The 11,155-nt window shown below is 50.8% G+C and overlaps 4 protein-coding genes across 4 annotated transcripts; 3 read left to right on the forward strand and 1 right to left on the reverse strand.

Annotated features, from left to right (window-relative positions):
* Nucleotides 1–305: 305 nt before the first annotated feature.
* GUITHDRAFT_100123 (hypothetical protein) lies at nt 306–1,648 on the forward strand (the record flags this gene model as incomplete). The annotated part of the gene is made up of 5 exons (XM_005841571.1): nt 306–711; nt 761–1,086; nt 1,134–1,341; nt 1,400–1,482; nt 1,529–1,648. The coding sequence occupies 5 exons, from the start codon at nt 306–308 to the stop codon at nt 1,646–1,648; spliced, it is 1,143 nt and encodes a 380-aa protein (XP_005841628.1).
* Nucleotides 1,649–1,801: 153 nt separating this feature from the next.
* Nucleotides 1,802–2,995, reverse strand: GUITHDRAFT_160731 (hypothetical protein; the record flags this gene model as incomplete). Its single annotated transcript, XM_005841572.1, has 5 exons — nt 2,881–2,995; nt 2,518–2,703; nt 2,080–2,401; nt 1,915–2,031; nt 1,802–1,857 (listed from the first exon to the last, which is right to left on the reverse strand). Exons 1-5 carry the CDS (start codon nt 2,974–2,976, stop codon nt 1,802–1,804), a joined length of 777 nt encoding a protein of 258 aa, XP_005841629.1. The 5' UTR covers nt 2,977–2,995.
* A 487-nt stretch (nt 2,996–3,482) lies between these two features.
* GUITHDRAFT_100125 (hypothetical protein) lies at nt 3,483–6,882 on the forward strand (the record flags this gene model as incomplete). Its single annotated transcript, XM_005841573.1, has 18 exons — nt 3,483–3,528; nt 3,639–3,720; nt 3,772–3,878; nt 3,937–3,970; nt 4,021–4,129; nt 4,181–4,237; nt 4,290–4,436; nt 4,485–4,579; nt 4,631–4,759; nt 4,928–4,983; nt 5,034–5,106; nt 5,161–5,218; nt 5,267–5,365; nt 5,724–5,798; nt 5,852–5,884; nt 5,942–5,955; nt 6,012–6,108; nt 6,154–6,882. 18 exons carry the CDS (start codon nt 3,483–3,485, stop codon nt 6,880–6,882), a joined length of 2,040 nt encoding a protein of 679 aa, XP_005841630.1.
* A 1,177-nt stretch (nt 6,883–8,059) lies between these two features.
* On the forward strand, nt 8,060–11,000 carry GUITHDRAFT_100126 (hypothetical protein; the record flags this gene model as incomplete). Its single annotated transcript, XM_005841574.1, has 4 exons — nt 8,060–9,027; nt 9,311–10,290; nt 10,341–10,920; nt 10,979–11,000. 4 exons carry the CDS (start codon nt 8,060–8,062, stop codon nt 10,998–11,000), a joined length of 2,550 nt encoding a protein of 849 aa, XP_005841631.1.
* Nucleotides 11,001–11,155: the final 155 nt, after the last annotated feature.

An 11,155-nucleotide genomic window follows, 5' to 3' on the forward strand; every position in this document is an offset into this window, starting at 1 on the left:
GTTTTCACTCGGCATTTTGGGGGTATTCGTAGCATCCAATGTGAGCAGATTGGAAGAGGGTAGGTACAAGGAAACGACTTGTAAAACTTGAATGTACCGGTACCTTATAGATGTCAATTGACTGTATAGTAGCGGTCATTCTGATGGATTCTTCTAAAAAGACTATGTGTACGGGTGGAGGGTGAGTACCCCCACCCCCCAAATAAATGATGGAGCGATGGGTATGAGTTAAAGCAAATAAAAAAACTATCTTGTAAGAGTTGTTGGCAACAATGCGGAGGGCTTGGTTGCGTGCTCGAGGTCCGATGGCTCCTCTGATCCCGCTGGGAGGGAGAAGCTTCAAGAACTCTGCTGCTACGAGGTACAAGGAAGTCAAATTCGTCCCCCACCTCGAAGAGCAGACCATTCAGAACCCCTTCCCTGGTCTGAAGACTTTGGAGCGAGCCATTGGAAAAGAGATAACCACAAGGATAGGATCGAACGAAAGCATTGCGATGAGCGATCATCCTCTTTCCAGCATCCTTCCACCCGAAGTCTTAGATCTTGTACGTCTGTATCCCGACCCGTACTGCCGAGATATCCGCGCGTTCCTGGCAGAGAAGTTCAGGATGGCAGAGGACGAGATCATAACGGATGCTGGTGGTGACAGTCTTATATTCCTTGCGCTGAGGTCAAGGATTTCTCCCGGTGACGTCCTCGTGACATCAGCAGGTTCTTATCTCTTGTTAGTTGCATCTAAACGCGGCTGAAATGTTAGCAGGAACGTACCCCACTGTGAACTACTTGGCTCAGGGCCTTGGCGCAAAGATTCTTGAAGTGCCATATGCACAAGAGAAAGACAATCTGAAGCCGTCGCTTCAAGATCTTGCAAAGACAGCCATTGAAAACAAAGCTGATGTGCTGTATGTTGCGAACCCCGACAACCCTACAGGACAAGCGTTTACCTCGGCGGAAATCACTAGATTGCGATCATGGTTGCCTGAGGACACCACGTTGATTTTAGATGAGGCGTACATCGACTTCTGTCCCAACTATGCAGTAATGGACAGATTGCCCAACACAATCCAAATTCGCACGATGTCGAAGGTGCCCGATTGTGTGATAATCGCCTTTACCTCTGACGAAAACCGCAGGCATATGGGTTAGCAGGCATAAGACTCGGTTATGCATTCGCAAGGGCGCAGTGGGTGGAAAAGGCAGATCAGATCAGAGTTCAGTTCACGACCAACAACTTGACAAACTTCTTGGCAATGAAAGTTCTGCAAGATGTTAACTTTTCAAGGAGGCTGATAGATGAGACTGTGCAACTCAGAACGCAGCTCACTGAAAAACTGAGATCAAGTACGTGTTTCTCTCTCATTACATTTGCAGATTTTCCGTGCTGATCACTTGTCGGCAGAAGGTCTGAAAGTTTTGGCCTCAAACACAAACTTCGTGCCTATTATTTATCCCAGCAAGAGCGACGCCATGGCCCGCCAGAAGGTGGGGACTTGAGATTCGGAAATGGCTTCATCCTAATTTGTCACAGGCTCTGTGGGACATGGGAGTTGCAGTACACCGTCCTCCTCATCCTTCGATGCAGCATGTTTTAAGGATTACAGCAAGCCCGCAGGCTCTCGACGACGCAATCATCTCAAGATTGGTGTAGCGACAATTCATTGCGGCCAAGATGGTAAATCAAAGCAGGAAACATCCTTCTGAGACGTGCATCAGATCATGCTTGACCGGTTTCTTTCCTCGTGAACTGCATCACATCATACCAGTCCGTGATTGTCAAAGTTTACTGATTACAAAATTGGATCTAGTGACCGACGACCTCTCCGTTGGGTCCCTGATCACCCACAACTCCCTCCCGACCTGCCGCACACAACGTCATCTCAGTGTTCCAGCATCGTTGCCATCCTCCAGCCTCACCTTCACTTCCCCGTCGCCCATATGTGCCTGGAGCTCCTGGTTCTCCCGACGGACCCGCTGGACCCATGGGTCCAGGCTCCCCTGGATCGCCGATGGGACCCGGAGGGCCTGGGGTACCTGAGACAAACGACTTCAGCTCCTCTTACACCGAGCTGCTGCAGGCACCTGGTGCTCCTTCCCTCCCGTTCTTTCCTGGCAAGCCCGGAATCCCCATGATTCCAGGAGGACCCGGCGTTAAACGCACAAGAGCGATCTTCTCAGACAGCTTTGTGTTCTGCTCCTGCACCTTGCGAATGACACTGTCTGTCTCATCACGAATCCAACGCTTTAACTCTCGAATCTTTTCCCCGATCTCTTCGCTTCTATCCCTTGTACTCTTCAGCTCTTTCTCAAGCCTCTTTGCCTTCTCCTCGTCACTCTCCTCCTCCTCCTTGGCTTGCTTTGGCAGCTTTTGGTCGTCGTCCTCCTCATTATCTTCTGCAGCTTCCTACAAGAGCTCATCTCATCCCATGAATCAATGAGGACTCAAAAACACAGATCCAATATCGCAAGATTGAGCGAGGTGTCACGACAGCACTACAAGAGAGTATAGACAAACATTACCTGGGCTCCCGGGAATTGTAGAACGATTCCTTGTGGAGGAGATGGATAGGTCGAGGGCAGTGCAACATCGCCCGTGATCGCATATTTCGCTAGGGACTGCATTTGGGCAGGAGTGGATCCCTGGTAGAGCTGGTTCACTGGATATTCATACAGCTCGGTTCTCGATGTGCTGTCTCCATAAGACATCTGAAAGAGAAAATTATCATCACATTCTCAAGAAAGATGAGAGAAGACAAAGACAAGATAAATCATAGGAACATTGCATCGTTTCAGAGCTGCTGACTCGCCAGTCTCTTCAGGAAGCATAGATTGACCGTCCTTCACAGAGACGGCACAGAGACAAGATGGGAGAGCGTGAGGAACCTGGAAGAGGGAAGCTCCGAGCATGAAGCAAGCGACCGAGAGCATGGCCACTCCCACGAGAGACGCTGCTGCCCGCTCCCTCGTCTCCACCGCCATTGCTGCGCCACTTCGCGATGCAGGTTGAGTGAAAAATCACATTAATAAAGCTATTGTAGCACTCCTCCAAAACAGTTTTAACAATTATAATATGTTATTTTACTAACAATATGTATAAAATCAATACAATATTCACTTAATCTTATTTCCATTTCAGTAACATATCGAAAATATAAGCTTATATAGTAGAAATACTAGTATATGATAAAACACTTCTGTAATAAAAAAAACATATATAAAATAGGATTTCTACCTGGACTTCGGTGGCAGGTACAAACAATGTTTTAAAAGTAGTTTTGATGCGGGTAAGTTTGCAGGATGAAAATGCTTGAAGGAGGTAGCAGGGTGCAAGGGATGGTGTTTGAGTGGTAGGCGTGAAGAGGGAACATCAGTTTGAACAAGTTCATCCATGAAGACTTTAGCTGTTGAGATGGAGAAACACGAGGGAAGGAGGGCGAGAGCAGGGGCGGTTAGGCTCGAGACTCTGAGATTGCAACCCGATACTGATGTTGAGGGTCGGCGAGTTGGTAGAGGAGGCGAAGCAAAACAACGGTAGGGCACAGGACGAGAAAACCACAATATTATCATACAAGATGCACACATGCATCTGAACTACATGTTGCCCTCTGGTCTGTTTTGATGACATGGTTGTATGACGTCAGGAACTGCGATGTCATTATCAACCCTCAAATACAACAGTCACGTCAAACTCCTACAGAGGCGAGAAGTGTCATTCCCGAAAACGTCTGACAAACTTCATTCATCTTCCTACGTTTCATTGACTCCTCTTCATAGAACTTTCTACGGAGACCATGATTTCGGGAGCATGAACAAGCGGCTGTACAGCTGCCGTTCGTTTGTTCGAAGATTAAGTATGGAAGCCCAGCACGACTGGCATGCAGGTGAAGCAGATGCTTCTGCAACTCAGTCATCTAAACTTGCTGCATCTTATCTTATCAGGATGTGTCAACACCATTCACTTTACCTCCTCTGGGTGCGCATGAGCTTGAATACGTTGTTCTCTTACTGAAATGATCTTGGCAGGCAAGAACTGATTTCTGGCTCGGATGATCTCAACATTGTCGTTGGAGATTGGCAGACTGGAATGATCAAACTTTGTTATGAGAGCGGACACGTTGGGAATGTTTTTCAAGTCAGTTGGCGCTGCGAGGTCATTAGAGTTTGAAGATGATCCGTCTTGCAGGCAAAATCCTTGCCGTCCAAGAATGATATGATCGTGACTTGTGCAGCGGACGGTCAGGTTGGTCAGGGGTGAGCATCGGGCCTATAGATTGACGTTGCAATACAATCAGGTTCGCTATGCTGAACTTCGAGAAGGATCTTCGGGGGTGCACACAAGACAAGCTTGCCGACATTTCGGCCCGGCCCACAAGTTAGCCATCGAACCTAGTGGCTCGCAGATCGTCTTGTCTGCTGGAGAAGACTCTTGTGTTCAACAGGTGCATCAGAGGAGAAGGAAGCTGAAGGAAGCTGACTCCTTCCTTTAGATTGACTTCCGAGACCGGAGGGGAGGAAACACGATCCTTAAGGTTGCAGAGGAGACGGGAGCTTCGGGTCGAGGCAGGAAGAGGAAGATCAGCTTGTAATGTCTCCCGAGACTCTCAGGCTGTTGCATTGACATAGTAGTCTGCAGGTACTCAATCAGTATGAACCCGATGGATAAGAACTATATCTGCTTCGGAGGGTCCGACTCGTGGTGCAGAATTTATGATAGGAGGCTGTTGAGTCACGATGCGCCCGAAACAGGGAAGCCTGTGCACAGGTGCATTAGTTGTTCTAAGTACAAAGATTGGGACAGGACGAGAACAGGAAAGGGGGATGGGAAAGGAGGGAAGGAGAGGCAGCGGAGGGGAGCAGAGGTGGTGGGAGAGATAGGACGACCTTGCAGAATCATGCAAAGGAGAGTGAGAGCTCTGATGAGAGTTTTCAGATTCATTCCAGAGGAACTCATGGAAAGTCCTAGAATGCACATGATCACATGTGCAGGTGATATGAGCTGTCTGCAAGGTTTGAGAATGACGATTTCCGTTGCATAGCATATTCTCATGACGGGAGTGAGATAGTTGCCAATTACAACAACGACACAGTGTATTTGTTCGACAGACGGAGGTCGTTGCATCTCTCTCAACCTCTGGAGGTTGCAGATTTGAAATTCTCACACAGAAACGAAGAGCATGAGGTATCTAGGTACAAGGGGCATTGGAACGACAAGACTATCAAGGTTTGTGAACGACAGAGCAAGACTTGGATGCTTATGAAGGACTGGCAGGGCATCAACTTCTTGGGAAAGAGGAGTGAGTACATAGTGAGCGGGTCGGATTGTGGATCTATTTTCATCTGGGACAAGGCGACTAGCGAGATCCTCTGGGTAGCAAGATATCTTGTGACTGCCTCCCTACGGCATTCTTCCTTCCTCAGTCTTGCCCCCTCTATCTGCTCAGCTCAGCTTTCCCCTTTTCTTTGCCTCCCTCTCCTTCTCTTTTGCTGAATCTCTCCTCCTCCTTCCTCCCCCCATTTGCTCTTCTTCAACGTTGATATCCAGAGTTTCTCAGCTTGTTTCACAGGTTCAGAAAGGAGATTCGGATGTTGTGAATTGTCTTGAGCCTCATCCTCACTTGCCAGTGAGTGTTTGCAGTCCATGTTCTCACTTGCAACGCTTGCTGACTTGCTCGGGCATCTCGAGCTACTATTTCGATACTTGCTGCTGATTGTTGGTTGTGCTGTAGATCTTGGCGACCAGTGGGATAGGCAACGATGTGAAGATCTGGAGTCCGCGTCGAGACAGCGGCATGACGATAGAGGTTGGCGGATTGACTTGCAATGTCTTCTTTGCCATGACTGCTGGGATTGGAAGGAGCGAGATGGATATCTTCATGACATTCAGCGGGTAATGAAAAGAAAGCTGATGTCTTTGAAAGTACTCCACTGAAGTTTGATTGTGCAGGAGAATCAAGGGCGGTGAGTTGAGGCTTCATGACGTTGAGATACTTCTCATTCCCCTTGATATCTCACAGCATCCATAATGCTTCTGCGACATGCTACCTTCCTCCTGACGATCGTGACAGCAACCATCTTTCTCTGTGGTCGTCTATTCTTCATCAGTTCCCGATGGTTCTTGTTGTTCATGTGCTCGCTTGCCGCTGAACCTCTCTCCAGCTCAATGCTTCTGAGCTCATTCTGCACCCCGACTTCGAGGTCGTCTTGAATCACTACGACGACGATGACGACGACGACGACGACGACGACGACGACGACGACGTGAGCGATGGTAGTAGCGACGAGATGGAGGATGAGAACGAGGACGAGGACGAGGACGAGGACGAGAGTGACGGTGAGCACGACGACAAGGATGATTCGAGTCAGGATGGTGACGACGGAGATGATGACGGAGATGGAGAAGCGCTCGAGGGTCCACGATCGAGCAGGGCAGAAGAGGGCGAGGACAAGTTGAGTGGAAAACCCAGCAAGGAGGATGCGGACGAGAGTCATGATGCCCGGCAGCGCAAGCAGCAGCATGAGGTCAGCGATCAGCTGGGGGTTAGCTCGGGGTTTCCTTTGTCAGCTTACCGAGATTCAGCTGGTGAGCAGCAGAGGGCAAGGAGGTCTCCTCTATGCCCGGCTGGGCCCCATGGAGGCAAGAGAGGCCAACAGGATGAGCAAAGTGACAAGGTTGAGAGCTGCAAGAGGAGGAGGAGAGTGTTTACCAGCGTGTCCGACGTGGTGGACTACCTCCAGGAGCTCCAGTCCGAGGAGCCTGACAAGCCTGACAAACCTGATAAGCCTGATAAGCCCGATGACAAGGCTGACGAGCTGAGCAGGAGCCCTCAGACTGCAGGCTTGACATCTGCTGATCTTCTTCACGATCTCTCATCCGATAGCGACTGACATGACGAGGAGGAGGAAATAATGATCTGATTGAAACTGTGAAATCAGCCTGTTGTTTGGTCTTCCGAGTTCCATTTGCGCACTGCGGCAGGCCCTGAGGCGGCCCGGGGTGGGACCGCTTACCGTAGTACGCTAAGCCCGGCCACCGTCACTACCGTAGCCTACCGTAGGAGTCGGTCAGTACAGTCATGCCCCGGGCAGCCGCAGTATTTCCACAGTTTGGCAACAAGGGAGCTCAATAGTACATACACTGTGATTGTTCTAGATTTAGGACAACAAGGACTGAGATTGCTCTAGATTTAGGACAACAAGGGAGTGTACTTGTTAAGTTATAGTGATTGCTCTAGATTTTTTTCTTTTTCCGACTTTACAAGGAGCCGAAGTTGCACGTCTACCCTCCCTATGGAATGATACCACTACCCCCCTCCCCCCTACATACTTGTGGAGAGTACAGGGGTACTGACTCATCATTGAACCAGCGGTACTAAACAGAATCATTCTCAGGGACAGGGGTGGGTGGGGGTGATGAAGAAAAACATCATAGAGGGGATGTCCTGCTGCGACCCGCCTCTGCTGCCGTAGACGGTGCTGGCACCATGTCAGCTCAGCTGGAGGATGAGGGGAGGAGAGGAGGGAAAAGGGAGAGGACATCGGTCCACTGGTTCCCCTCTCGCAGCTTCCTTGTTGCGATGGAACTAGAAAATATATTTGTGAGGGATTTGTGACAGGTGCAATGGGTGCCAAAGAAAGTACTCGATGTGAGATTGAGGACAGCAGGTCGGAAGGTTGACTGCAGAACGTGCTATCCCAGAGATGATGTGAACACGTTAGGATTTACCCAGAATCAGGGCATTTTGGCCCATTCCAACTTGTTCACTCGCTCATTTTTGCTTGTCATCCCTTTTTCGTTTTTTTCCTGTCGACAATCCCAGAGATTCACATGTTCTGCATGCCGTGGATGTTTTTGATTGTAATGATGGTGCCGTGGATGTTTTTGATTGTAATGATGGTGCCGTGGATGTTTTTGATTGTAATGATGGTGCCTTGCCGCAGGCTCGCTGATACATCGAGTCGTTGAGGCGCGAGGCGAGCGCCATGTGGCTAGAGATCAGCATAATGAAGTCAGAGGGCAAAGTGCGGTGAATCAGTGAGGCGAGACAAGTCAACAGCAGCGAGAATGGCAGCAGCTGCGGTCACCGTCTTGCATTCAGACCGAGCTGCCTTGAACATCAAGACGGAGAATGAGAACCTCATGGTTCTTCCTCCCCCCGAGCTGCACATTCGCATGGGCACGCTTGAGAAGCAACGAGTTGGAGCAACAGTGAACTGGGAGCCAAGAACCGCTGTTCTCACGGCACAGAAGCTTTACTTCTCCAAGAAAGACACAGACATTATCTTGGACGAAATCCCATTGCAAGAAATCAGCGAGATTCTGCAGAATGCAGAACAAGGTCAAAAGCTGAAAGAGCCACCGTCGATGGTCATCCAGACTGTTTCAGGCGGATACAACAGTGGCAGAACATATGTTTACCGAGCTGAACAGGCAGAGGATCACGAATCTTGGTATGCCGACCTGTGCTTGTACAGGGACAAAGCAATCCAGTATCAAGAGAGGTTGGCAAAGAAGATGCTCAATTCAGGGAGTTCGTTCAATCAGTTCAGACAGAGAGTCCTTGAAATCTACGAGTCAGGCCCAAGTCAAGCCTTCTTTGCCAGTCTCATATTCGCAAGTTTTGCCATCGATCTCTCCCAGGCAGAACTTCTTCCTCCAGACGGAACTTATCGAGCCAATCAGTTCGACACTGCCGATACGGTCTTCACCGTGCTCTTCACGCTTGAGCTCTGCATCAACTTGTTTGCAAGGTCCAAGCATTGGTTCAAGGCTTTTTTTGCAGACGGATGGAACATACTCGACGTAGTAATTGTTTGCGTGTCTTTGATGACACAATTTTCCTCCGGTATTCCTTCTATGAAGCCTCTACGATTGATCCGCGTGTTTAGAATAGCCAAGATTTTCAGAAGGCTGACATCACTGAACAAGATCATCACAGCCCTGGCCTCCGCTCTTGTTCCTGTTGGAAACAGTTTCCTTATTCTCTTCCTTGTCACCTGCATCTGGGCAGCGTTGGCGACTCACCTGTTCAGGTCTCGGAGTGAAGTTTTCTTCGGAAAATTTAGTGCGTCACTTTTCACGGTGAGTTTTTTTATCATGATCTCCTTCGCTTGGATTGATTCATTTTCCTCCGTTTGCGCTCATCAGATGTTCCAAGTCGTAACAGGAGACAGGTACCCCCCATTCACCTCGCTCCTCCCCCCCCTTGTCATCCCATATTTCTCTCTTCGTTCCCCCGTTGTACTTGTGTTCCATCTCTTGATATGTCCTGCTGATGTTCCATCTCTTGACATGTCCTGCTGATGCCGATATCAGTTGGGCTTCTGCGGTCACGAGAACGATCTTCGAGGATGGGATGCTCAAGACTTCAACCGACTACGGCATCGCCATCTTCTTCGTCAGCTACGTGCTCATCGCCGGTGTCTTTTTGATCAACGTGGTGGTGGCGGTTCTGTTGGATGAATTCATCTCGTCGATCCAGAAGAGGAAGCAGGCGATGCAGCGCGAGCACGAGGAGCTGGAGGAGAATCGCAAGGACGCCAAGAGGGCCAAGGGCGTCCTAGACCCTCTGACCAGCCACCTCGCCAACTTCGTCAACGACGTGGACTTGAGCTTGAAGATCAAACAGACGTACGAGCGGCTGGATCAGGACGGGTCAGGCGGTCTCAACCTCACGGAGTTTCAGAACGGAGTGAAGAAGCTGCCGACGGCGAACCCGATGCACATCCTGGAAGATGACTTCGACCTGCTGACGGATGGAGGGAGGCTGTGCAACGAGGAGGGGGAGTTCAGCTCCACTCAGTTCCAGACGATGATGCGAGAGGAGCTGCGGAGATTCTCTCAGAGAATGGCAGCGAATGCGATGAGCGAGACGCGGAGCCAGGAACTCAAGTCCATCCTCCTCATGCTCAAGGTGATGGACCTCAAGAGCGAGCAGATGGAGCGAGATGATCGAAACCCCAAGTCGCTCAGCGAGCAGGACAGCAAGGCTCTCGCGTCAACTGTCTTCGACGTCTGTGACAAGCAGAGGAGAGGAAAGTTGAGCATGCAAGAGGCGTCGCGGGGCTTCTCTTATCTCAAGGTCCCCTCTGATCGGCACGAGGAGATTTTCAACGGGCTAGGAGGAGAGGAAGAGGGTGGCATGACGAGGGAGCAGTTCCTGCGAGCAACTGTCTTCGCGCAGCAGCAGCAGGAGCAGCAGCAGGAGGACCGGCTCCACTTGATGCAGCAGCAGCTGACGAGGATGCAGAAAGATCTGGCAGCGGTCAAGGAGATGATGGTTACCTTGTGCCAAGGTGAGTCCGCCTCACCGAGACATGCGCGAGACGCTGATAAGGTTTTACAGGACGAGACGGGGGGGCCAGATGGGCGGAGGAGGAGCAGGACGTGAACGTTCGACTCCTGTCTCCTCCTGTCCTCTCCAACGGCAACGGGCACCTGCCACTGCCTGAGAAGAAGAAGAAGAAGAAGAAGACGGCTTCGACGAACGGAGAAGAGGCGTTCCAGCTGGAGGAGGGGCCCAGCTCAGCTCGAGCAGACGAGGTGCTCACGTACTTGTCGCTCAACTCCGACCACAAGAAGGAGCGTGTCAAGATCGTGGACAAGACGGGCAGCAGGAGGTCCTCCTCCTCCATCCTCGTTGACTGCGACGTCGGGCTAGTCGACAAGAAGGACGCGAGGAGGAGCGTGAGGGATTCTGAGTCTCCCCGCTCCTCCACCCCAAGGAGCGTCAGCAGCGTCGTCACACCAAGGAAGAAAGAGCGGAATCTGAGCCTCTCCCTGCTGGAGTACAACACTGTGCTCAACGGGGCACGAGGTGCAAGCAAGAACGACAAGTTCATAGATCAGCCGAGGTCTGCAAGAAGAAGCTCGGAGCAGCCGCAGACGGTCGGGAGGAGCTGGGAGGACGAGGAAGACTTGTTCGAGTATATGACAACGGCTCCTCCCTCCTCTCGCCCACTGGCCGTGGGAGTGAGTGCGCAGGATCACACGAAGAGCAAGATGACAAGGGGCAGGAGGCAATCTATGTCACCTCCTCGACCCTCCCTGTCACCCCCAACTGTACGAGCAGACGAAGGAGGAGGAGGAGGAGGAGGAGGAGGAGGAGGAGGAGGAGGAGGGAGGGGGACCGAGGCGTGGGGAGCGGAGGTTACCGACCGT

This window comes from Guillardia theta, assembly GCF_000315625.1.
Source record: "Guillardia theta CCMP2712 unplaced genomic scaffold GUITHscaffold_3, whole genome shotgun sequence".
Classification (NCBI taxonomy): Eukaryota; class Cryptophyceae; order Pyrenomonadales; family Geminigeraceae; genus Guillardia; species Guillardia theta.